General features: G+C 49.6%; 1 protein-coding gene across 4 annotated transcripts in view; it reads left to right on the forward strand.

Annotated features, from left to right (window-relative positions):
• The window catches only part of nexmifb (neurite extension and migration factor b), a 342,720-nt gene that overhangs the window by 280,317 nt on the left and 34,753 nt on the right, over positions 1-27,650 (forward strand). For 3 of the 4 annotated variants that reach the window (XM_072505753.1, XM_072505756.1, XM_072505754.1), the window contains exon 2: positions 8,440-8,563. In XM_072505753.1, the coding sequence (XP_072361854.1) occupies positions 8,494-8,563 (70 nt within the window). In that variant the 5' untranslated portion in view covers positions 8,440-8,493. Of the gene's footprint in view, positions 1-8,439; positions 8,564-15,528; positions 15,684-27,650 lie in introns of all 4 variants that reach the window. The other variant, XM_072505755.1, reaches the window with a different exon arrangement.

Genomic DNA, 27,650 nt, shown 5'->3' on the forward strand with positions numbered 1-27,650 from the left:
CAGTTTTATTTCAAACATCTATTTACACTGGTAAACTGTTTACTGAGGTTCGATCATAACCCTTGAATCTGTGGACCTATTCCTAATTCTATCTTGTAGTGGCACTCAGCACATGGTGAATGTCTGAGTGGCTTGCTGTGAGCTCTGTGCCCTGAGCTGTCTCCTTGCTCGAGTGCTCAGGAAGTGTTGTGTTCCCTGTTTTGTACTGTGTATGCTCTTGCCTGTGATTGGCTGTGGTGTTGTGTGTGTGTTGATTGGTCCATTGATCTGTCCATCAGTATGTATGTATGTATGTGCTATGATGTTTACCTGAATATCATGACAGACACCATGGCAGAAGGAACAAAATAGGAACGTGGAGGCCATTCAGCCCCCTGTTCTGTAATTCAGTTAGATCATGGCTGAGCTGCATCTCAAATCAATTTAAAAGTGTTTCTTCCATGTCCCCTAACGCTCTTAACTTAAAACAATGTCCCCTTGTTCTGGATAACTAACTCCACCAGAGGAAATGATGTCTTGTCTCTGCCCTATCAACTTCTTTAATCATCTTAAACACTTTAATTAGTGTCACAGCTTAATCTTCTAAACTCAAAGGAATACAAGCCTAGTCTACGAAACCTGTTCTCATAATTTAACACTTTTAGCCCTGATATTACCCTGGCAAATCTGTGCTGCAATCCCATCTAGGCCTTCCTGAGGACCAGCATTCTAAATTGAATGCACTCATCCAGATGTGGTCTGACCTGAACTTCTTACAACAGTAGCACAATCTGAATTTCAATCCTCTTAAAATAGAGACTAACATTCCATTAACCTTTTAAATTGTTTATTACACCTATACAATTGTCTTCAGCAATTCCTCCACATGGACTCCTAATTGATTTTCCATTTTCTTTAAACATTTTTGTTTACTGTTTCTAAAAATACTGGTGATGCTGGGGGAGTAGGCAGTGTAAAAAGGCTGTTTAGATGAATCTTGACTGTCAATCACTGGGGTGAGCAAGAGTATTTTCACTTTACAACGGATGGTGCATCGTGAGAGTGGATATGCCGGTTGACCAATGGCAGGGAGGATCGGGTGTAAAGGCTGGAGGCAAGAAGTCATGTGACGAATTGCAGGAAGATATCCAATAAGAGTGGGGAGAATGGGATCAAAGGCTATGGGGCGAAGGCAGGATTAGGCTTGATGAATGGCGGAGCAGGCTCGAAGGGCCATAAAGGCCTCCTCCTGCTCCTATCTTCTATGTATCTATGAGTCAGCAACCCCCGGCCAATTATAGTGCTCGTAAATCCACCCAACTGAAAAGTGCTACCTGAAGACCGAACCTAACCCTGGGCAATCAGCTAACTTACTGAACAAAGCCACTGAGCCATTGGGAAAGCTGTAATATGAAGCGGCACAACTCCAAACCTATTTGATAAAGTTAGCTGCCATCATATTCCTTTATATGGAAGGCAAAATTTGAGTCCCTTATGCGTCAGTGAGGTCTCACACGCAACCAGTTGATAATGAAAAATCACAGCCAATTATTCCAATTTGTGCTGGTTGGATCTGACACTCTGATGATGGCAAAGATCCTTGCAAAATTTTACTTAGAGTTCAGGTTTGCATCTTCTATATTTTTTAAAATCTAATTGTCAGGATGTGGGAACGTTTGCCCTTTATTTTATAAATTTAGAGTACCAATTCATTTTTTCCAATTAAGGGGCAATTTAGCGTGGTCAATCCACCTACCGGCACATCTTTGGGGTGTGGGGGCGAAACGCACACAAACATGGGGAGAATGTGCAAACTCCACACGGACAGTGACCCAGAGCCGGGATCGAACCTGGGACCTCGGTGCCATGCGGCAGCATTGCTGACCACTGCGCCACCGTACTGCCCTTCGTTTGCCCTTCTTGAAGTCCATTTGATGAAGGTGCTCCCTCAATGCTAGTAACGGAGAGTTTGACCCAGCAATAATGAAGGACAGGCTGGAGTGATTTGTCACTCAAAGAGGAGCTTGGAGGTGACAGTGGTGGAGGTTGCAGCTTTGGGAGACGGACCAAAGAAACCCTTTATGAGTTGTTGCAGTGCATCCTGTAGAAGCAGCTATGGAAGGCAGACAGTAGAGGGAATGGATGTTTAAGTTATTGGATGGTCTACCAAACCCGTTGCCTACTTGGATGGGTGACTATTGGAAACCTGAAATAAAAGTAAGATACGCTTAAAAGGAATGTTGGTTAGTCAGCCCCTGAATGAGATGCTGAGGCTAATATTCCAGCTGGGCTGCTTATGTAGACTCCTGATTCTGATACAATTCCTGCCTATATTGTTAACTTACCCTTTTTTTGTTCAGTTGCTAATCAAATTGTTCATGTTTTCAGCATTTTCTGTATCTATGAAAAGAATTAGATGTTTTAAATTATAGTAACCTCTTGCCTTTATAATAGGTTCATATAATGATTAGAGTGCCTCATTTGTGTCATCCTAATGTTAAAATACCTCACCTAGCACTACAGCGTAATAAAACTATTCAACATCATTGCCCTTGAACACTGCACACATTATATCTTCAATATTTCTCACATACTGCAATTAAGTAGTGGTAATATACTTGTGAATTTACATCAGTATGGAATTGAAGGATTAGGCTGTTGGACTGATGCATGAGACCAACCAATCTTCCTGTCAAGTAGCTTATCTTGAGTTCTATGCTGTTGCACACCCACACACCCTTTATACTTTAAGCAATGGGAGTGGCAATCCTGTCACTCTTTAGCTTCTTCTGAAGTTACTTAAGATGAGCTTTTAAAGCAGATATTACACATTGATCAGTTAATTTTCAGATGGGCAATACTTTGACCAATGCAGATTGCGAAGCAGAAGGGTGCAGACGCATTCCTTTTGAGGCTGATTTGGGAGAACAGAGGCGGCAGATTGGATATTCTTCTTTGCATGTGAAAAAAAAGTTAAAATCCGCTCCAAGCCATCGCAGAAGCAAACCAGCGATCCCGAGTTGTTTGAGATGACCAGTTAGTTCCAAATGTTGGCTGCAGATTGCATGCTCCAGAAAAAGTAGGATATTTGTGGCTGAAACATAAACTGGTAGGCTTGTATTTCGTAGTGCTAAAAATAGGACAACAAAACTCGAGAAGTTTAATACCGTTCAGCGAAGAACACTTCCCTTGATGAACCTTGTATGTGGCACAATTTCTAAATTTGTGGATCAAAATAATTTGGAAGCGTTGATAACTGTGCGCTGGATAATGCAGAATTTCAAAGGGACATAGGCTGGTTGGGTGGTATGAGTGGACAAGTGGCAGATGAAATTTAACATAGAGATGTGTGAAATATTTCATTTTGATAGGAAGAACATGGAGAGACAATAGAAAATGAAGCGTGCAATTCTAAAATGGGTGCAGGAACAGCAGGACCTGGGTGTATATGTGCATAAGATGGCGGCATATTGGTAATGCCACTGAGCTAATAATCCAGAGGCCCAGGCTCATCCTTTGGAGACAATGGTTCAAATCCCACCACGGCAGCTGATGGAATTTAAATTCAATTTTTTATTTATAAATGGTTTTTTGGGGGTTTTTGAACAAAGTATATTTACCGTTATGTACACAGAATATATACATAGAAGAGAAGGGAACACGCACAAAAAGCAAAACAAAAAACAAAATTAGAATAAAATAACTGGCAGCGTATTATGCACTAGCTCAACAACAGGAATTTAAATTCAATAAATAAAATTCTGGAATTGAAACCTAGTCTCCATAGTGGTGACCATGATTGTTGTAAAAATCCATCTGGTTCACTAAGGTCCTTTAGGGAAGGAAATCTGCCGTCCTTACCTGCTCTGGCCCTACATGTGACTCCAGACCCACAGCAATGGGTCCACACAACCCACACAACTGCCCTCTGAAATGGTCGAGCAAGCCACGTGGTTCAAGGGCAGTTAGGGATGGCACCAAATACTGACCTGCTCAGCGACGCCCCTATCCCATGACAGAATAAAATAAGTAATTGAAGGTGGCAGGACAGTTTGACAGAACGGTTAATAAAACCCACAGCACCCTGGGCTTTATTAATAGGGACATGAAGTATAAAAATAAGGGAGGTATTTAAACTTGTATACAAGACCTTTTGAGTCTCAACTGGAGTGTTTCATCCAATTCTGGGCATTACACCTTGGAAAAGATATGGAATCATTAGAGAGAGTGCAGGAAAGATTCATGAGAATGGTTCCAGAGATCGGAACCTTCCAATACTCGGAGGTTAGGACTGTTAAACCTGGAGAAGAGAAAGTTGAGAGGAGATTTGATAGCGGTATTTAAAATCATAAGGGTCTGAACAGAGTAAATGAGGAAAAGCTGTTCTTATTGGTGGAAGGATCGAGAACATGAAGGCACAGTTTTAAAACCTGGATAAAGAGGCGGTGGAGAGGCGAGGATAAATCTTTTCACGCAGTGAATGATTGGGATCTGGAATGCACTGCGGTGGAAGCAGGTTCAATCGAAGCATTCAAGGGGGAATTGGATTGTTATCTGTAAAGGAGGAATGTGCAGGGAAGAAGACGGGGTGCGGTACTGGCTAAATTGCTCCTTTGTAGAGCTAGTGCAGATGTGATGGGCCGAACGGCCTTCTGTGCTGTAACAACTCCGTGATTCTGTGAACCTTCTCATCGGACTCCATTCACCTTCTCCATCACCAGGACACTGTGGTTACAGTATCTAGAAATGCACTGAGCAACACATCAAGCTTACTTCGACAGCAAATTCACCCTCCGTTGGCTTCAACCATCAAGAAGAATACGAATGTTATTATCCCGAGGAATAGCATCACCTCCAAGTCTACTTCCAATTGAGCCCATGCCCTAATCACCATTCTCCCATCATTCCTGGGAGAGCACCCGAGAATGCATGCTTAACACCATTATGAGAGCATCATTTTCACAAGGTGTGCAGCAACTGGAGGAAAAGCTCCTCCACCATTTTCTCAGGGCATCCAGGGTAGAAGTGTAATGAAAGAATCGCCTGCATCCGAAGAGCAAAGTTTAATTTTCAACCTGCATCTCTCCCACACTACCTGTTGGTTCCCTGTTTTATGGACATGAAACTCCTGTCCATGGAGTTCAACAGTGATTTAAAGTCAAAACCCTTTGTGGACCCTCACTCAAGATTTTATCCTTAGATCGGTAAGGAAGGCTTTGCATTAGAATGGCTTGGGCCATGGATAGTTCGTGATGCATGAGTAGTCTAGCTGACTTAAGAGGGAGAGAAAAGAGGGATCATACCCACACAAAGGGAGGAAAGAAAGTAAAGGCTTTATTTCATAAACAGTACTGTTTGCTTGCTGGGAAGTGGCTTTGGTGCATTAATGCTACCTGGCAGGTGCTGGATGAAACTGGTTATGTCAGTGTCTCATATTGTTTTCGCCAGTGGGCAGATGTGCATCTAATCCCACAATGTGCACAATGCATGTGTGTTACCATGTAATGTGAGGTGGATCAGGGCTGAACTTTCCCCCAGGTCACTAGCAACCTATTTTTTAAGAGCACAGAGCATGTAACTAACATTAAGACAGATAATTGGGATCTGAAACAAGTCAACTTAATCTACCTTTAGAAAAGATATTGTGAATACAAAGTTTAATCACCAAATCAGCAGATCAGATGGCAGGTGAAAGTTAACCCTTTAATTGGCATGGTTGCTTTACTTCCCTGGTGAGAACAGTATTTTGGCTTGTTTTAAAACTCCAATGCCTCAATAAGTAGACAGTGGGCGGGATCTTGACTGACGTGTTTGATGGCGGGAGGCCCAGTAATCAGTTTCACGCCAGTGTGATTTTACAGCAGGATCGCCTGCTGATGCTCGCCATGGCGGGCACAGGTAGCACATGTGGCTAGTGTCATAATATACATCTATGTATACAATGGAGTGCAGACAGGCAGTGATTGACCACAAGATGACCAGTAAGCGCACACAACAGAGCAGCCAATCACCAGACAGGACACAACCACTATAAAGCCAGAGGGCACCAGTTTTCCCGCTCACTCGGGACCCAGCCTCTGAGACAGTCAGAGTTAGTGAGCTGGCCAGTGCAAATACCATGTGGTAGCTAGTAAGTCTGGTTAGGCTAGTGTCAGGTCTCCAGGCAAGTCAGCATAGTGTCAGTTGAACATGTATAATAGTTTAGATGTTAAATAAAATCATGTTGCATCTTATCAAGTGTTGGAGGTCTGTCTCTCGCTACACTGCATCAAGTGCAGTCCACATCGACCCAGCCTACCCAACACATCAGCTAGCACTGTGGCTTCACAGCGCCAGGGTCCCAGGTTCAATTCCCTGCTGGGTGACTGTCTGTGCGGAGTCTGCACGTTCTCCCCGTGTCTGCGTGGGTTTCCTCCGGGTGCTCCAGTTTCCTCCCATAGTCCAAAGACGTGCAGGTTAGGTGGATTGGCCATGATAAATTGCCCTTAGTGACCAAAAAGGTTAGGAGGGGTTAGTGTCCAAAAAGGTTGGGAGGAGTTAGTGGGTTATGTGGATAGGGTGGAAGTGAGGGCTTAAGTGGGTCGGTGCAAACTCGATGGGCCGAATGGCCGCCTTCTGCACTGTATGTTCTACGTATGGCGGCTAGGATAACCTGCCAGAGACCAGCTTGAATCTCTTTTGCATCCGGTTAATTGGATGGCCCAGCACTCCACGCCAGGTTCTCCGCGATGCAGCGGGAAAACACGCTAGCATGTTACACGTTTGGAACATGTTTGGCGTGTAGATGTTGAGATCCATCTGGCCGATGCCAGGGGGTGCCTCCGGAGTTCGGGATGGAGGCAGCCTGAAACCCTGAGCACCACGGGTGCATCTGCAGGTGGACTTTCCAGATTTGATGTCCTGGAAGGGGTCCTGGAAGCAGTCCACCTTCCAGCCTCAGATTGTTCCTTGCGATTCACCTTCATTCTCAGGTGGTCCATCTTCTGGTCAGAGTGCTCCCAGAGGTCTATCTTCCAGGAAGTCCATCATACAAGTGAAAGCTGCAAGTTTGGTGCAGAGGTGGCTGGACTAGGACAAGGCAGCAATGCCTACAAAGAAAGGGAATGTCAGCCAGGGCTCTTATTAAACTGAGGCCCTGTCAGCACGCTCAAGAGAACGTAAAATAATTTTTCGAAGCACACTAGGGGAGTCAACTTTGCCAATATTTATCCCCCAATCACCATTACTAAAAGCATACTATCTCACAGAATTCCTACAGTGCAGAAGGAGGCCATGTGGCCCATTGAGTCTGCACCGACCCTCTGAAAGTGCACTCCACCGAGGCTCCACCCCTTTTTCCGTAACCTCATAACCCCACCTAACCTACACATTTTTGGACACTAAGAGGCAATTTAGCATGGCCAATCCACCTAACCTGCACATCCCTGGACACTCGAGAGACAATTTATCATGGCCAATCCACCTAAGCTGCACATCTTTGGACTGTGGGAGGAAACCCATGCAGACACAGGGAGAACGTGCAGACTCCACACAGATTGTAATCAATGTTGCTGTTTGCGGGAGCTGCTTGTGCACCCGTTGGCTGCTCCAGTTCCTTCATTACAACAGTGACTATTCTTGAAAAGATTAATTTGAAAAGCACGACTTGAACGTCACAAAAGATGCCATAGGAATGCAAGTCTACCTTCTGTCTTTCCAAAATTCTGGAAATTGAATTATCGTGGCTCAAATGCCTCACATACAAATAGCCAATTGTCACTTACATGTGGCTCCACTTGTGAATAATAACTACTTGATCAAAGTATGGTGTACGTACTGGCTCCGGTCAGTCTGCAGGAACGTAAATTGGGAAAATCTCAATGAAAATGTGAAATTCTCTGGATTATCCTCATTATCTTTCGACATGCAGACATACAAAGGAAAATGTGCAGTAAATGTCTTTGCGGTGCTGAAATTAATGCATGAACAGTTAAAACGCTTGTTTCTAGAAGAATGAGAAATCAGAAGAACAGAAAAATATTAATCATTAAAAAAAACACCTGTTGCGTGATTACTGAGATTGAGCTGCCGAAGACACAGTGATATCTTCCGAATGTCTGCAGCAATGATGTCGATAAATCCATTCATTTCAGAGATCAGTGCATTCTGAGTTACTTCATGTCTGCTAGAGATGGAATGATAGTAATTACACCACCATTGTTTTATAGAACAATGAAGACATTAACCTTGTGCCCCATCTACCCTCCGTGTATATATAAATACATCACTCATAAAAACATTCCCCGCAATCCACGTAACTATTGTTGCAAGCGAACTAATGGTGAAATATGTGTCCCAGTGAAGACAAGCTTGTATTGTTCAACGCAGTAAAATGCTGGATGAGCTGTTTTTGTTTTGTCTGCAGTTACAGTTGTGTAGTGGTTGTACAGTTTAAATAGACTATATTTAATGTACTTGCAGAGTGGCTCAGACCAAGTGATTCATGAGACAAAGAATAATGCGGAAAATTGATGGATGAATGAGAAAAAGAACTTGGATGGACAGGACCACAGTATGGCGCAACTTAACGGGGTCAATCTGCATGGTAAGGATTAATTACAGCTGTCAGATGATTCAGTGATACTTCTAAAACAAGAGTTTCCATTTTTTAAATGGATTTAGCCCTTGAGAAATGCGATAAAAGAACGTTCGTTACCTTTGATTCTTTTTGACAAAAGCTGGAGCGACAATCAATATGCCAAATCTAGTTTAATGGACATAATGTACGGCTGGAGAAAGTAGCCAGCATCACAGATTATAAGGCGCTTTTCCTAAAAGAACGTGAAATAATAAAAATAAAGCAGTTTGCTACTGGTGGTCTAAGGAGAAACAGAGGAGCATTAATATATGAATTGCACTTTAATGAAGAAGCATTGACATCAAACTGCTATCATAATAATGAAAATTAAAGCCTTTGGCATTTCGATGTTTGCATCTCAAAGTCCATGATTGTAATTCCCATTATTATTGGATTGATAATGCGTCAATCTTGAAATGTTATTTTGATTGAACTTCAGTCCGTTAGGAATAATCCCTGGTACTGATAAGAAGGGAGCAGGGTTCTAATTTCCATCAGCAAGACGTAAATCAGAAAATTCCTCCAGAAAAGAATAGAAACAGGCAAAGAAAATAGAAGCAGGAGGAGGCCATTCGGGCCATCGAGTCTGCTCCGCTATTCATTATGATCATTACTGATCATCCAATTCAATGCTCTCATCCCACCAATAGGGTTTGGAAACCTTCTTTTCAAGATGCTAGTTCATCGTGGACTCTTGGCTCAGAACCAGTTGACAACACAGAAGGATCTTTTAGTTGAGGCATTCGTTCACTCACTGAGCTTCTCTTGAGTTTCAAGCCAATACCTCTTTGGATGGTCAAGAGCATAGGTAAACTTGTGACTAACAGAAGCCCCCTCACTCACTCCCTGCCCATATTCTTCCCTTCCTTCCAGCTGATACATACAAGACTACCTGATGCATCAACCACCGACCAGAAACTTAACTGGACACAAATATACCACACAAATACCATGGCAACAAGCACCACATGAATAGCATGGCTAAAGAGCAAGTTTGGTGCTGAGTATTCTGCAGCATGTAATTCATCTCTCCAAAGTCTTTCCACCATTTACAAGGCACAAGTCAGGAGTGTGATGGAATACACCCCACTTGTCTGAGTGAGTGCAACTCCAATAACACTCAAGGAACTTGACACCATGTAGGATAAAACAACCCGCTTAATTAACATTCCAGCCAGCAACTTTTAACATTCACTCCCTCCGCCTCCAGCACACAGTGGCTGCATGACGTACCATTGACAAGATGCACTGCAGCAGCTCGCCACGGCTTCTTCATCAGCATCTTCCTAACCTTTGAATCCTACTGCCTAAAAGGAGGAGGGCAATAAGCACAGGGGGCACCGCCAACTGCAGAAAATATGTTCGGTGCTGGTTTCCTGAGACAGTGGATTTCCCTTATCTGATCTAATGATACAAATTAGTTTCAGGGAGCAACATTTTTAGCCACGTTCATTGTTCTGAGTGTTGCTCTTCCGCACCATTTGCCACCAAACTGACCATCTGTTTGTCACATTTTGAGAACCTTCTGTTAAGACTGTGCTTGCTCAGTTTTGCAAGTACCATTTTGTTTCTTGGCACATGCTCCCTTCAAGTTCCCCTCCAAGTCACACACCACCCTGCCTGGGAAAAATATTGTCATTCCTTCACTTGTCAGTGGACCACAATTTTGGAACTTGCGACCTAGTAGCACGATGGGGTACCTACTTCACATGGACTGCAGCAGCTCGAGAAGCTGGCTCACCAACATCTCCTCGAGGGTGATTACTAGTGAGCAATAAATGCTGGCATTCCCAGTGATGCCCATATAAGAGCATAAGTTATAGGAGCAGAATTAGGCCACTCGGCCCATCAAGTCTGCTCTGCCATTGAATCATGGCTGATATTCTTCTCATCCTGATTCTCCTGCCTTCCCCCCCATGAGCCCTGATCCCCTTATTAATCAAGAACCTATCTATCTCTGTCTTAAAGACACTCAGTGATTTGGTCTCCACAGCCTTCTGCGGCAAAGAGTTCTACAGATTCGCTACCCTCTGGCTGAAGAAATTCCTCCTCATCTCTGTTTTAAAGGATTGTTCCTTTAGTCTGAGGTGGTGTCCTCTGGTGCTAGTTTTTCCTACAAGTCAGCCAATCCTCTATCCATGCCAGGATCTTACACTTAAGGGTAAGAGTTTTTCGAGGAGGTCACAAAGATGATTGATGCAGGTAGGGCAGTGGATGTTGTCTATATGGACTTCAGTAAGGCCTTTGACAAGGTCCCTCATGGTAGACTAGTACACAAGGTGAAGTCACATGGGATCAGGGGTGAGCTGGCAAGGTGGATACAGAACTGGCTAAGTCATAGAAGGCAGAGAGTAGCAATGGAAGGATGCTTTTCTAATTGGAGGGCTGTGACCAGTGGTGTTCCACAGGGATCAGTGCTGGGACCTTTGCTGTTTGTCGTATATATAAATGATTTGGAGGAAATGTAACTGGTCTGATTAGTAAGTTTGCAGACGACACAAAGGTTGGTGGAGTTGCGGATAGTGATGAGGACTGTCAGAGGATACAGCAGGATTTAGATTGTTTGGAGACTTGGGCGGAGAGATGGCAGATGGAGTTTAATCCGGACAAATGTGAGGTAATGCATTTTGGAAGGTCTAATGCAGGTAGGGAATATGCAGTGAATGGTAGAACCCTCAAGAGTATTGAAAGTCAGAGAGATCTAGGAGTACAGGTCCACAGGTCACTGAAAGGGGCAACACAGGTGGAGAAGGTAGTCAAGAAGGCATACGGCATGCTTGCCTTCATTGGCCGGTGCATTGAGTATAAGAATTGGCAAGTCATGTTGCAGCTGTATAGAACCTTAGTTAGGCCACACTTGGAGTATAGTGTTCAATTCTGGTCGCCACACTACCAGAAGGATGTGGAGGCTTTAGAGAGGGTGCAGAAGAGATTTACCAGAATGTTGCCTGGTATGGAGGGCATTAGATATGAGGAGCGGTTGAAAAAACTCGGTTTGTTCTCACTGGAACGAAGGAGGTTGAGGGGCGACCTGATAGAGGTCTACAAAATTATGAGGGGCATAGACAGAGTGGATAGTCAGAGGCTTTTCCCCAGGGTAGAGGGGTCAATTACTAGGGGGCATAGGTTTAAGGTGAGAGGGGCAAGGTTTAGAGTAGATGTACGAGGCAAGTTTTTTACACAGAGGGTAGTGGGTGCCTGGAACTCGCTACCGGAGGAGGTGGTGGAAGCAGGGACGATAGTGACATTTAAGGGGCATCTTGACAAATACATGAATAGGATGGGAATAGAGGGATACGGACCCAGGAAGTGTAGAAGATTGTAGTTTAGTCGGGCAGCATGGTCGGCACGGGCTTGGAGGGCCGAAGGGCCTGTTCCTGTGCTGTACATTTCTTTGTTCTTTGTTCTTAACACCATGGGCTCTTAACTTATTTAACAATCCTATGCGGCACCTTGTCCTGGCCTTCTGGAAATCTAAATAAATCATGTCCATTGGTCTGCTTTGTCTAACTTCCTTGTTACTTCTTCAAAGAACTCTTAACAGATTTGTCAGACATGACCTCCACTGATGAAGCCGTGCTGACTCAGTCCTATTTTATCATGCATTTCCAAGTACTCCGCTATTTCATCTTTAATAATGGACCCTAAAATTTTACCAATGACCGAAGTCAGGCTAACCGGCCTATAATTTCCCATCTTCTGTGACCCTTCCTTCTTAAACAGCGGTGTTACATTAGCCACTTTCCAGTCCTCTGGGACCCTTCCTGCCTCCAGTGATTCCTGAAAGATCACCACCAATGCCTCCACAATCTCTTCAGCTATCTCTTTTAGAACCCTGGGGTGCAGTCCATCCGGTCCAGGTGATTTATCCACCTTCAGACCTTTTTGTTTTCCCAGAACCTTTTCCTTAGTGATGGTCACTGCACTCACCTCTGCCCCCTGATTCTCCTGGAGCTCTGGCATCCTACTGGTGATTTATACCGTGAAGACTGATGCAAAGTAACTATTCAGTTCCTCTACCATTTCTTTGTTTCCTATTATTACTTCTCCAGCCACATTTTCCAGTGGTCCAATGTCTATTTTTGCCTCTCTCTTACCTTTTATATATTGAAAAAAACTCTTCCTATCTTCCTCTATATTACTAGCTCGCTTGCACACATATTTCATCTTCTCCCCCTTATTGCTTTTTTAGTTGTCCTCTGCTCACTTTTAAAGGCTTCCCAATCCTCTGGCTTCCCACAAATCCTCGCCACTTTGTATTCTTTTTCTCTTGCTTTTATGCTGTCCTTGACTTCCCTCGTCAACCATGAATGCCTCCTCCCCTTAGCATGTTTCCTTCTCCTTGGGATGAATTTCTTTTGTGGCTCCCGAATAACACTCCAAAACCCCTGCCATTGCTGTTCCACTGTCTTCAGTGCTAAGCTCCTTTTCCAATCAACTCTGGTCAGCTCCACCCTCATGTCTTTGTAGTTACCCTCATTTAATTGTAATACCATTAGATCTGATTCCAGCTTCTCCCTCTCAAACTGCAGGGTAAATTCTATCATATTGTGGTCACTGCTCCCTAAGGGTTCCTTCACCTTAAGTTCCCTAATCAAGTCTGCCTCATTTACACATCACCAAATCCAGAATTGCCTGGTCCCTAGTAGGCTGTCACAAGCTGCTCCAAAAAAAGCATCTCTTAGACATTCCACAAATTCCTTTCCTTGGGATCCTCTGCCAACCTGATTTTCCCAGTCATACATAAGCATTATAAAAACATATATAATGAAATGAAAATCGCTTCTTGTCACAAGTAGGCTTCAAATGAAGTTACTGTGAAAAGCCCCTAGTCGCCACATTCCGACGCCTGTTCGGGGAGGCTGGTACCGGGTATTGAACCGTGCTGCTGGCCTGCCTTGAACCTAAATGCACGCAAATTACGAGTGGTTAAATTACAGTAAGTTAAGCACTTAATTTTCCATCAATTATTTGTCCATAAAGCCCATCACCTATCTGGAGTCACATAACACCTTTGTAGAATCAGGAACAAACGTATCAACTAAAATGTGCTCCAGCTGTCGTTTCCAGCCACTGGCTACATGTTGCAACCTTCCTTATTTCTCTTAATTTAACTAATACTGTAACATTCGGTGATCCTCTGAACTTTCCTGCCTTACTATTTCCAAATAGCAAATAAGAGTACTTTCTTCTCCCTGTACTCTCTCAGACTCATTGCAGAGGTGCCTCACCCTCGTGTATTCTTTCTGAACTGTAGTTCAGTACCCCTTTCGATCTTTCTTCCTCTTCCAATCCTCAGGCTTGTATAAGATACAAGATTGCAAAATAAGTATGGACGAAATATTTCTTTTGATTCATTATAACTCATTCATCCAGAAGCACCTGTCAATACCCTTATTACCAGCACCTGAGCTTGGTACCGCCGAGTTCCTATTTCCTGGGTTATCTTATCTTTTTTTGCTCTTTTCAACCTTGGTGATGCCTTGCACTTCGTGACCTCGACCCTTCACATTCGTTTCTCGATAATAAACAATTACATTACCCTGACCTGTTGTAATGCAACCATGTGCAAATACCATTTGGCAAAAAAAAATGTCCTCCTCCATAAGGAAAACGTTTTGACACTGGTATCAGGAAATGTCGCCTTTATTTTCTCAAGTCACAGAGAAGAATAGAGTCCCCTGAAGTTTCACACCTTTTGATTGCTCCTCTCTACTGTGTCCTACGTGGTGACAAGTAAAACACTGATTGCTGTGCATCAGAAGAATGGATGCAGCTGCTCTCTACGTAAGATTTGATTTCTAAATCTCTCGGATGAAGCGGTAAATCGCAATGACAACCAACAGCATCTGGAATTTGAAGTTTCTAGGTAGCACTGTCAATCGGGGACTTCAGAATTAGAGAGACGCCACCTTGATATTGGCTGAAATTTCCATGATAGAAGCTGTCACAGATTCACCTGGATCTAGGGCACTGTAAATGACCTCTTCCCAGGTAATTCTTGCATAGTACATTGTTTTGCCAACCGCAGCTTTCATTTCTTGAATGTGAGAAACCCATTGCCAACCCTGCACCATGTTGGCAGGCGTCTTTGATTCGATTGAATACAACAGTCTTTGATTTATTTAGATTATTAAAAACAGTAAAAAGTTAGATGGGCTGCTTTGCTCCCATCTCCCTAACTGAGGCAGGAAGAAAAAAACCTTTTGGTTTAGGGATAATGAGTAGCTGTCACCAAGCTCCATTAGTCCTGTCACAGGGTATGATAACATTGCATCCCTGAGTCAGATTTTGTGCTCCTTAGGAAAGGACAAGGCTGCTTAGAATTTAGAGTTACTGAATTTGAAAGAAGCCTTTGCATCGTAGCTGCCACTCAACGAGCAATTCACTCAATCATTCCAGCAATGGTTGAAAAGAATATTGACGTGAATGATTGGAAGAGGCCATTAAGTCCAAGCCTCGGGAAGCAAGCTGTGACAAGCTGCTCGAGTGCACAGAATCAACTCACCTTTCCCCTTTCTTTTCACAAGGCCATTCCCACTTAGCCACGTTATCCAAGTATTTAGGGAGACCTGGCTTCACTTTTTTTGAGTTCCCGTTCGGAGGTGCGGTGAGTACAAGCAGGAAACGAAAACAATGCAAAACCACAATCCTTTCTCAAAAAGTGTTGAGGTTTCCACATTAATCAGTTGAATTGGTCTTGATGGAGTGGGAAAGGTTTTTGCAGGTTTGATTTCTACCCCCAATGCCTGTTAATTAGGAGCTTATCCTGGAATCCTATTGACAGGCATTGAATAGCTTAAGACGCAGCTGTATCTACATACATACAAATCTTTTTTAAAAAGAAGGAAAGAAATGAATGGCTGGAATATTAATGCACTATCCTTTTACTGTTTCTTTGGCCAAACAATGCTTTGATTTTGTTTTTGCAGGAAAACTTTTCTGAAAACTGTTGCTGACAGTGATATAAACAGTGCAAGTGCACCAGCATGATGCAGGCTCACAATACTTTGGCTAACTTTACAGGGAGAATTTAAACCCAGCCAATATTTCATGTTTGTCGAGGCACAGAACATGGAAACAGTAGGTATGTCAACGAGTTCATAAATTATTCAATCCCTGTTGCAGATTTTTTTTTTTTTAATGTGCCAAAACTTTGACATATGTTGCTGTTTCCATGACATATATTTTTAACAAAACTCTCATAAATGGCCACACTTGAGAATAGGAGGATGAATAATGCATCAAAGGCACCCGAGATATTTAGATGATTTCCTCAACCATTTTGGTTGCTTGCTGATGTTGTCCCACATCTATACATTTGGGCAAGATTCCTAATGAGGCAGAAAGATTCCAAGTGGTGAAGTCCTTTTCCTGTGGATCGTGCTTAAGGCAGAAAAAGTATCCTATTTGCTGTTGTAAGCAGTTTCATTAGTATGTTTTTTCTGGGTGCTACCATAGAAAGAAAAATGACTCACATTTATGCAATACCTGAGATCTTAAGTCCCCAAAACCTTATTGCTAATTTGAAAATGTAGTCACTCTCCTAATGTAGAAAATCTTGGTCCCAATTCTTGCAGAGTCAACACAACTCTGCAGATCATTAAAAATGGCAGGCAGACCACTTTGCAGAAGCCGCTCCCCATTTCCAACAGTTCAATTCTTTTTTTGGTGCCACTGAGTTTTTAAAAAAAAATCTCTGCTAGATTACTTTGATTGACAGGCCATCTGCTGCAGTTTGGTAAAAATGGTCCCATCTGTTTATGTATCTGTTCTGGAGTTCTCTGTTGCCATTTCCCCAAGGGCTATTATTTTTTTTACGATCTCTGTAGAGACTGATAACTTTTTAAACTAAATCTAAACTTCCAATTAATAGCTGAAAGAATGATATGACAAGATTTTACATTTTAAGACCTACTATAACAAAAGATTAAAAACTCGATGGGCGTGATTCAGCAGACATAAATCAAAGTTGACCGAGGAGAGAGCAGTCACCGGCAGAGAGGTTGATCTGTGCCACAGAGGTGAGGATCTATTACCTCTTCACCCAGATGACCTGTCGCAATTGAGTTGTTCATGTCAGACAAAATGACCCTTCCCTCGCACCAACCAGGGGCTGGTTTAGCACACTGGGCTAAATAGCTGGCTTTTAAAGCAGACCAAGACAGGCCAGCAGCACGGTTCAATTCCCGTACCAGCCTCCCCGAACAGGCGCCGGAATGTGGCGACTAGGGGCTTTTCACAGTAACTTCATTTGAAGCCTACTTGTGACAATAAGCAATTTTCATTTTCATTTCATTTCACTGACCACATTTCCATTGTCTCGCAGGATCTCCATCTGATGAAGCTGGGCCATCCAGAGTCGTACCCACCCCTGCCACCCAAGAGACCACCTCGGAGGAGAGCTCCAAGCTCACTGACGAGGCATCATAGCTATCACCCCCACCTTTCAACAGTGCAAAAACACACACCTCGATGGGCGACATTAGTGGACAGGCTTCTGGGGCACAATCTGGTGAGCACCACACAGTTGCTGATCACATCAGGTGGGGGCAGGAAGATCCAAGGGAAATAGCAGTTGGAGGCTGCTTGTTCCCAGAACATGGCTGGGTCCCAGTAAGATGCGGAACCTCTGGACAAGGTTCTCCCAGAGCTGATGCAGATGATAGGACACAGCCGTGACATTCAGGAGGGGATGTCACCGATATACTAGCAACTGCATAGCCAATTAATGGAACCCCAAAGGCTTCGGGGGCAGGATATTGTGCTGACAATGCGTGGGTGGCATCTGCATTGGAAAGCCTGGAGCACGACGTCCGCGTCTTAAGTGGTGGTGCCCAGGATATGGCTCAGTCTGTGACGACCATGGCTGAGGGCCTCGACATCATGTCCCAGTTGCTGAGGGAAACGTCGCAGATACAGGATATTGCTGAGGCACTGCAGAGCATGGCCAATTGAGGAGCATCACTGAGGGAGTCGACACCTCTGGAGCCCACTCCAGCTGCCCCTCCGTTCCATGGAGACCCCCGTGGCCCTACGGGCACCGTCAAGCGAGGAGGAAGCGCTGGAGGCCAACCTGGGGCCTGCCACCAAGGAGACAACAGCAGTCTCCAGTTCTTCCGAATCCCCCACCCACCTGACACCGGCGCATCTCAAAGGCAGCAGGCAGAACAGGGTGGCACAGTGACCCCTTCTGGCACCAGTGAGTTTGCCGGCGCCCTCTGGCTCCAGGCCGTCTAGAGGACATCCGCCAAGGGCATCAAAAGCTACAGGGTGCAGAAAGCAGCAGGCTGCCTCCACCTCTGATGTGCATCCTCTGGACATACCTAGAACGAGCACTGGAACACGAAAGATCAAGAAGAGTGAGGAGCACATAGTGGGCACTGGGGGCTTCACTATCTGTAGCATGAGAGAATGGAAATGTCAAATGTTCACTATTAAAACATGTACACCTGATACATGTGACGCTTCTGTCACGTTAATCTTCACAGCGGGCCTGCCTCACCCCCACCCCCTGTTTCCCTCCACTCCTCCCAACCGTGATCCAAGATCAAAAGCCCCCGATGCAGACTCCGTTCAGAGGGTGGGTGTGAGCGTAGTGTCAGCAGAAAAACAGGAGTCAGACTTCTCCATAAACTGAGGAGCACCAGAGCTTTCCTCTCAGTGAGTTGTCATCACTCTCCTGCCTTGTATATTGACCCGGTGACAGTGCCAGCACAGGCCCATCACCCTGGAGCGATATTACACAGTCCTTTGGGGGATGGGGCAGGGTGCTCGGGGGTGGGTCGGTGTGATGGAGTCGGGGGGAGGAGAATGGGGAGGGAGATTTGGGGGAAGGAGAGGAATTTGGCGAAGGGGGAAAATGAGGGGGGGGAAGAGGGATTGGGGGGAGGGAGGGAAATGGGAGGTGGGGTTGATCTGATGGACACAGCCTCATCCTAATGAATGAAATGAAATGAAAAAATGAAAATCGCTTATTGTCACAAGTAGTCTTCAAGTTAAGTTACTGTGAAAGGCCCCTAGTTGCCACATTCCGGCGCCTGTTCGGGAAGGCTGGTACGGGATATAAGAATCTGGAGACGATGAGGGCCTCCCTGGTCCTCCTGGCATGTCGGACCCTTGCCCAATGCCTTTCGTCCATCCTCCGGCTCCTCCTTGGGTTCATCCTCCTGCCCCTCCTGGGCTGACTCATCCTCCTCCTCAGACAAGGCAGCATGTCCCTCCTCCTCCTCCTCCAGAATGCTGCCCCGCTGTTGCGCCAGGTTGAAGAGGGCACAGCAAACCATCACAAAGCAGAAGACCCTCTGAGGGGTGTATTGCAGGGCACCACCAGAGTGGTCCAGGCATTGGAACCATATTTTCAGCGGCACCTCTCAAAGACTGCACATGGGCCTCATTATTACACATCCCTGCATTGGTCTCAGGCTGCCCCACGTGCGTTGTCAGCCATAACCTCAACGGGTACCCCTTGCCCCTCAAGAGACAACCCTTAATCCTGGGACGGTCCTCGAAGACACCAGCGATCTCCGAGTACCCCAGGGTGTAGCTGTCATGAACACTCCCTGGATAACGGGTACACACGTGCTTGCTATGGAGGCGGTAGTCACACACGATCTGACCATTTAGGGAGTGGAATCCTTTCCTGTTAATAAAGGCAATCCCTGATGCCTCGGCTGGCACTCATTGATGCCCTGGCGCAAACAGGATGACATGCGTCCCATCGATTGCCTCCTGGACATGGAGAATCCAGTCGATGGCAGCAAATCCTGCATCCCGGGCATCTTGGTGGGCCTGCTCCAGCTGAACGGTAATGTCTGATGTCCGGGCAGACAGAACAGCCACCACCTCTCGGAGGCACCTGTGGGGTGTGGATTGTGAAATGCCGCACATGTCCCCACTCGAGCCCCGAATGAACCGGTGGCATAAAGGTTGAGGGCAGCGGTGACCTTCACGACCACCGGGAGCGGGTGCCCTCCTCCTCCACAGGGTGTCCGTTGACATAGTCTTTTGCGGCACATGCTATCTGTCAGCTCATTGAATGACCAATGACGCCTGTCCACCTTGAGCCATCACTGGTCCACACTTCTGGGTCCCTGCTCAGCCTGATGGGCGGCCGGGTCTTCAGGGTGTGCACCGGCCCCCTGCACATGGCGTGCCGCCTTTAGCATGTGTCGTTGCTGCTGCCTTCTCTTGCGTCTGGCTGCCTGGGCTGCCACCAGCAACGTGAGGGCAGCCGCTGCAGGATTAACACCAGCAACCATTTTGACATCAGTAAGGAATTGGCGAAGGAAAGAGATGGGCGATCAGTTAGGGCTTCCATCCCGGGATCCTCCACTCCCTCAAGCCTCCCCCACCCTTACAAGGTTTGCCTTCTCTCAGAGTGCCATACAGCGAGCCTGTTGTGCTGACAAACCTTGCTCTGCGCACTCACCCCAGACCCCATATCTCTGCTGGAAATATTAGGGAAAACCGTGCTCAGGTGTCCTCCCTTGATCCAGACACTTACCCTTTGGTTGTGAGAAGATCCCCAGTGCTGAATCCCTGCTCTTTAGTGTTTGATTGTTGGCAGCTGCCTCTGTGATGCTGACGCTCCTGGAGTTCAGGCACAGTGTTCAGGCAACAAAGTTTGCTTGACATGCAGTGCACTAATCATCCTCTGAGACATGGTACGCGTGCCTTTGAGGAGGAACTTGAGAGTTGAGGAGCGTGAAGTGCTGTAACAACTAACAAGACTAATTTCAGTTGAAATAGCCTTTAGCTGTGAAGCTAGAGGCTGCTCACAGTCAAAGGGAGTGAAACTGACTTTGATGAGGCAAGCTGCAGCAGGGCTCTGTCCTGGAAGAATTTCGTAGAACCGACAGGCTGCAGCTGTGGTTGCCCCTGTTATGGGTCTCCACAATATTTTAAGATGGCTTGAAGGCCTCGCAGCGCAAAGCCCTCACCCCCCCCCCCCCCCGGCCCAGGGACCACCCCCACTTTAGTCACCTGGCCAACCCCAACCTTGAGCTGCATGCTGGAAAATGGAAATGGCTACTCACCTCCTCACTTCCCCTCAGCAGCTTCATGGTTTTAAAAAGGAGTCCTGAGCAACGCCTGCGTGACTCCTGGCTGGGGAGTCGGGTAGTTCCCGGGAGGCCGCTGCATTCAACTTCAGTCTCCCTAACGAGATTGAAATGAATGCAAATGCGGGTGAATGATATTCTCACTATTTTTGTACGAGATGCGAACTCACCATCAGGAGTGGGCCGGGTGAATTGCAAACTGGGTCGTGCACGGCACAAATCTCGATTGTGTCTTTTCCTGCTATTTACCCGGCACGCCCAGATCCACCCTGGGTGCAAGGCGTGATTCAGCGGACATAAATCAACATTCACTTTCGGGCAGGTTTGGCGGGGTGTTTCTCTGTGGCTACAGTGCCGAGATTCACCCTGCTATTCGCAGGCACTTTGTCAGATTTTTGAGCCTCAGGGAGTTTCTCCCCACCGAAACCACGTTTCAGTGATTTCCTGCACTGTAGAGCTCAGCTACACTAGCAGGACCGGCTCCTCGAAGATTGAGGTGCCATTTTTAACGGCCCCCTCCCCTTTCACATCCCCCTCCCTGCGATCTGGAGGAGGCCTCGCCCCCCTCCCCCCACTCCCCGTTTAATGGGCAAGGCCCCCCTGGCCAACTTAGCACCTGGGTACCTGGGCACTGCCAGCCTGGCACCAGGGCAGTGCTCATACCACCTTGGCAATGCGAGGTGGCACTTCTAGGGTGCCAGGCTGACAGTGCCGAGGTGCCTGGATGCCAGGGAGAGTGCCAGGGTACCACCCTGTCGTATTCCTGATCATCTGGGCGTCTCTCATGGCCTGCAAGACCCCCCCCCCCCCCCCCCCCCCCCCGAGGTGCAGTCAAGCCTGTCCCATGTTTGTGGAAACCAGTGCTAATCGGTGCCCGGTCGAAGCCTCGCAGTGCCAATGTGGCGGATGAATCGCATCCTATGACTCAACATTATCTTTTTAGGCAACTTATACTTTAAGACACCTCCCCCTTCTTTTGGTGCAACTAGAAAGACAGTTCACATATATACTTTACACTGCCCTTTAAGTAGACATGCAATTCGCTTGGAATAAATTCAAGGTGATTCTTAGCTCACAGGGATTTACTTTTGTCCTTTATCTTTCTCAGCCTCCGAACTTTTAATCTCAAAACGGTATTTCACATTGAGGATTTTCTCCCCAAAAATTCTTCCTCCACTGCAAACTAGGAGAATCTCCTGGCCTCATTATGACTCCTCATGAATTTGGACTTTTCAATTTGACGGCAGACTCCTGCCCTAAAGTGTCTTGCTGTCTCCCACTACTCTCCCATCCCCTTTCAAAGCCCATCTCCAGGGCAGCACGGTAGCATGGTGGTTAGCTCAATTGCTTCACAGCTCCAAGGTCCCAGGTTCGATTCCCGGCTTGGGTCACTGTCTGTGCGGAGTCTGCACGTTCTCCCCGTGTGTGCGTGGGTTTCCTCCGGGTGCTCCGGTTTCCTCCCACAGTCCAAAGATGTGCAGGTTAGGTGGATTGGCCATGCTAAATTGCCCTTAGTGTCCAAAATTGCCCTTAGTGTTGGGTGGGGTTACTGGGTTATAGGGATAGGGTGGAGGACTGAGCTTGGGTACGGTGCTCTTTCAAAGAGTCAGTGCAGACTCGATGGGCCGAATGGCCTCCTTCTGCACTGTAAATTCAATGATTCTATAATCTCCATGGCATCGTGAATCACATGGGTCTTGTATCCAGATAAAAATATCCTTGAGACCCTCAACTCTCTTCTACCTTGGAAGTAAATGCACAGTTTAAAAGTAAACATTATTAATAATGTTCTTGAGACTCACAGTCTACCCAGTGTTAGCACTCCGGCTGCTACAATTGCCTCCAACCTAGTCAAACAGTCTGGGCCCCCTTTAATCTAAACACACACTCTCAAAACATAAAAATCTTATGAGCCTTATAATTGTAACATTATGTCACTATGAAAGCTTGGCTGAGTTTCAAAAGCCTTAATTATCTGAGGAATTTCTGACTTCACAGTGTAATTGACAGTTTAAAGAGTCGACTAAATAATTAACGGATGTGGGGTCTGAATAGCCTTTTTTAATCGCTTGAGCCTTTAATAACCGCTTGAGATTTAAAACCATTGAATGGGTTTTCTGAATGGGAGTTTCTTTCACTATCAAATGAGTATACATGGCTTCTGAGGTCTACCCATGTTGGATACTGTGGAATGGCAATGGAGGTGGCATGGAGGATATGATGGGCCATGAGGAGGTTGGTGGAGGACATCAGTTGGTATGGAGGGCATGCTGAGCCATTGGAGTAGATGAGGGGCATGAGTTGGGATTGAGTTGACATTCACTGACTCTATGGCTGTCTATGCTCTGCTCTCAGGTCCCACTTCATTGTGCACTTGCCTCAGAGTGAAAATTGCACAATTCAGGGTGGCTAGAAAAGCTGGGAAATTTCCACAAGAGTCACAGTTTCCAAAGGGGAGAACATATCAGAGAAGATGGCCTAATGGGCTTATTCTGAGCCTTTCCACTCAGACTTCCTTCAATGCAATGAAAGAAGAGTGAATGCTGAGAGGAAAGGTTTTAACAATTTGCATTTAAAGAAACTTGTTGGTTGAACACTGGAGTTTATTTGGAAAACAAAGTGGTGAGTTGGCATGAAAGAGCTTGGAAAGGGATGAGTCACGTAATGGTACAGCTCAGTATATTTGTGAAAACGGTAACGTTAGCTCATTGGGAAAGTTGGCTTTGGATCATTGCTGATACTATTTGTAAATGTTTGTAGTTAATCACTTTTTTAAAGTAGTGATCTATACTAACAATGGCCTAAAGGTTGCCTGAAGGCCAGATAGCAGAATATATTAATAGCAGCACAAAAGGTCAGTGCTTTCTGAGAGCAAAACCTAAGAACAAGCCACAGACTGGCGTGGGGGGGGGGGGGGGGGTGATGGTGGCGTGGGGGAGCGGCGCGGGGGATGGTGGAGGCAGTGAGGGAGGGGGGGTGGGCGCGGCGTGGGGGAGCGGCGCGGGGGATGGTGGAGGCAGTGAGGGAGGGCAGGCGCAGGGGATGGTGGAAGCAGTGAGGGGAGGGCGGCGCGGAGGATGGTGAAGGCAGTGAGGGGAGGGGTGTGTGGCGTGGGGGATGGTGGAGGCAGTGGGGGAGGGGGGCGCGGGGGATGGTGGAGGCAGTGAGGGGGGAGCGCAGCGTAGGGGATGCTGGAGGCAGTGAGGGTGGGGGGGCGCGGGGGATGGTGGAAGCAGTGAGGGGGGCAGCGGGGAGGATGGTGAAAGCAGTGAGGGGAGAGGGCGTGGCGTGCGGGATGGTGGAGGCAGTGACGGAAGGCGGCGTGGGGCATGGTGGAGGCAGTGAGGGGAGGGGGGGCATGGGGGATGGTGGAGGCAGTGAGGGGAGGGGGGTGTGGGGGATGGTGGAGGCAGTGAGGGAAGGGGGCGCGGGGCATGGTGGAGGCAGTGAGGGGAGGGGGGCGTGGGGGATGGTGGAGGCAGTGAGGGGAGGGGGGGGCGCAGCGTAGGGGATGCTGGAGGCAGTGAGGGGAGGGGGGTGTGGGGGATGGTGGAGGCAGTGAGGGGAGGGGGGCGCAGCGTAGGGGATGCTAGAGGCAGTGAGGGGAGGGGGGTGCAGCGTGCGGGATGCTGGAAGCAGTGAGGGGAGGGGCGCAGGGGATGCTGGAGGCAGTGAGGGGAGGGGGGTGCAGCATGGGGGATGCTGAAGGCAGTGAGGGGAGGGGCGCAGGGGATGCTGGTGGCAGTGAGGGGAGGGGAGTGCGGAGGATGGTGGAGGCAGTGAGGGGAGGGGGTGCGGGGGATGGTGGAGGCAGTGAGGGGTGGGGGGTGCGGGGGATGGTGGAGGCAATAAGGGGAGGGGGGCACAGGAGATGCTGGAGGAAGTGAGGAGAGGGGGATGTGGGGGATGGTGGAAGCAGTGAGGGGAGGGGGACGAGGGGGATGGTGGGGGCAGTGAGGGGAGGGGGGCGCGGGGGATGCTGGAGGCAGTGAGGGAAGTGGGGCAAGGGGGATGGTGGAGCCAGTGGGGGGAGGGCGCAGCTTAGTGGATGCTGGAGGAAGTGAGGGGAGGGTGGTGCGGGGGACAATGGAGGCAGTGAGGGGGGTGGAGGGGGTGCGGGGGAAGGTGGAGGCGGTGAGGGGAGGGGGGTGCGGGGGATGGTGGAGGCAGGGAGGGGAGGATGCGGGGGATGGTGGAGGAAGCGGGGGGCGCGGGGGATGGTGGAGGCAGTGAGGGGAGGGGGGCGCGGGGATGGTGGAGGCAGTGAGGGGAGGGGGGCGCGGGGGATGGTGGAGGCAGTGAGGGGAGGGGGGTCATGGGGGATGGTGGAGGCAGTGAGGGGAGGGGCGCAGGGGATGGTGGAGGCAGTGAGGGGAGGGGGGTGCGGTGAATGGTGAAGACAGTGAGGGGAGTGGGGCACGAGGGATGGTGGAGGCAGTGAGGGGAGGGGAGGGGGGCACGGGGATGGTGAAGGCAGTGGGAGGGGAGCGGCGCGGGGGATGGTGGAGGCTGTGAGGGGAGGGGGGCACGGGTGATGGTGGTAGCAGTGAGGGGAGGGGGTGCGGGGGATGGTGGAGGCAGTGAGGGTAGGGGGGCGCGGGGATAGTGGAGGCAGTGAGGGGGGGGCGCAGGGGATGGGGGAGGCAGTGGGAGGGGAACGACGCGGGGGATGGTGGAGGCAGTGAAGGGAGGGGGGGCACGGGGGATGGTGGAGGCAGTGAGGTTAGGGGGGCGCGGGGATGGTGGAGGCAGTGAGGGGGGGCGCAGGGGATGGTGGAAGCAGTGAGGGGGGGAGCGGCGCGGGGATGGTGGAGGCAGTGAGGGGCGGGAGGGTGGGGGATGGTGGAGGTAGTGAGGGGAAGGGGCGCGTGGGATGGAGGAGGCAGTGAGGGGAGGGGGGCATGGGGGATGGTGGAGGCAGTGAGGGGAGGGGCGCAGGGGATGGTGGAGGCAGTGAGGGGACGGGAGGGGGGTGCGGCGGATGGTGGAGGCAGTGAGGGGAGGGGAGGGGAGCGCAGGGGATGGTGGAGGCAGTGAGGGGTGGGGTGCGGGGGATGGTGGAGGCAGTGAAGGGAGGGGGGTGCGGGGGGTGGTGGAGGCAGTGAGGGGAGGGGGGCACGGGGGATGGTGGAGGCAATGAGGGGAGGGGGGCACAGGGGATGGTGGAGTCAGTGAAGGGAGGGGGGTGCGGGGGATGGTGGAGGCAGTGAGGGGAGGGGACCACAGGCAATGGTGGAGGCAGTGAGGGTGGGGGGGTGCGGGGGATGGTGGAGGCAGTGAGGGGACGGGACGGGGTGCGGGGGATGGTGGAGGCAGTGAGGGGTGGGGTGCGGGGGATGGTGGAGGCAGTGAAGGGAGGGGGGTGCGGGGGATGGTGGAGGCAGTGAAGGGAGGGGGGTGCGGGGGATCGTGGAGGCAGTGAGGGGAGGGGACCACAGGCAATGGTGGAGGCAGTGAGGGTGGGGGGGTGCGGGGGATGGTGGAGGCAGTGAGGGGAGGGGGTGCGGGGGATGGTGGAGGCAGTGAGGGGAGGGGAGGGGAGCGCAGGGGATGGTGGAGGCAGTGAGGGGAGGGGGTGCGGGGGTTGGTGGAGGCAGTGAGGGGAGGGGGTGCGAGGGATGGTGGAGGCAGTGAGGGGAGGGGGGCGCGGGGGATGGTGGAGGCAGTGGGAGGGGGAGTGGCGCGGGGGATTTTGGAGGCAGTGAGGGGAGGGGGACGGGGGATGGTGGAGGCAGTGAGGGGGGAGCGGCGCGGGGATGGTGGAAGCAGTGAGGGGCGGGGGGGCGTTTGGGATGGTGGAGGCAGTGATGGGAGGGAGGGTGGGGGATGGTGGAGGTAGTGAGGGGAAGGGGCGCGGGGGATGGTGGAGGCAGTGAGGGGAGGGGGGCATGGGGGATGGTGGAGGCAGTGAGGGGAGGGGCGCAGGGGATGGTGGAGGCAGTGAGGGGACGGGAGGGGGGTGCGGGGGATGGTGGAGGCAGTGAGGGGAGGGGGGCACGGGGGATGGTGGAGGCAATGAGGGGAGGGGGGCACAGGGGATGGTGGAGTCAGTGAGGGTGGGGGGGTGCGGGGGATGGTGGAGGCAGTGAGGGGACGGGACGGGGTGCGGGGGATGGTGGAGGCAGTGAGGGGTGGGGTGCGGGGGATGGTGGAGGCAGTGAAGGGAGGGGGGTGCGGGGGATGGTGGAGGCAGTGAAGGGAGGGGGGTGCGGGGGATCGTGGAGGCAGTGAGGGGAGGGGACCACAGGCAATGGTGGAGGCAGTGAGGGTGGGGGGGTGCGGGGGATGGTGGAGGCAGTGAGGGGAGGGGGTGCGGGGGATGGTGGAGGCAGTGAGGGGAGGGGAGGGGAGCGCAGGGGATGGTGGAGGCAGTGAGGGGAGGGGGTGCGGGGGTTGGTGGAGGCAGTGAGGGGAGGGGGTGCGAGGGATGGTGGAGGCAGTGAGGGGAGGGGGGCGCGGGGGATGGTGGAGGCAGTGGGAGGGGGAGTGGCGCGGGGGATTTTGGAGGCAGTGAGGGGAGGGGGACGGGGGATGGTGGAGGCAGTGAGGGGGGGAGCGGCGCGGGGATGGTGGAAGCAGTGAGGGGCGGGGGGGCGTTTGGGATGGTGGAGGCAGTGATGGGAGGGAGGGTGGGGGATGGTGGAGGTAGTGAGGGGAAGGGGCGCGGGGGATGGTGGAGGCAGTGAGGGGAGGGGGGCATGGGGGATGGTGGAGGCAGTGAGGGGAGGGGCGCAGGGGATGGTGGAGGCAGTGAGGGGACGGGAGGGGGGTGCGGGGGATGGTGGAGGCAGTGAGGGGAGGGGGGCACGGGGGATGGTGGAGGCAATGAGGGGAGGGGGGCACAGGGGATGGTGGAGTCAGTGAGGGGAGGGGGGTGCGGGGGATGGTGGAGGCAGAGAGGGGAGGGGACCACAGGCAATGGTGGAGGCAGTGAGGGTGGGGGGGGTGCGGGGGATGGTGGAGGCAGTGAGGGGAGGGGGGCGCGGGGGATG

The sequence above is a fragment of the Scyliorhinus torazame genome, chromosome 5 (assembly GCF_047496885.1).
Source record: "Scyliorhinus torazame isolate Kashiwa2021f chromosome 5, sScyTor2.1, whole genome shotgun sequence".
Lineage (NCBI taxonomy): Eukaryota > Metazoa > Chordata > Chondrichthyes > Carcharhiniformes > Scyliorhinidae > Scyliorhinus > Scyliorhinus torazame.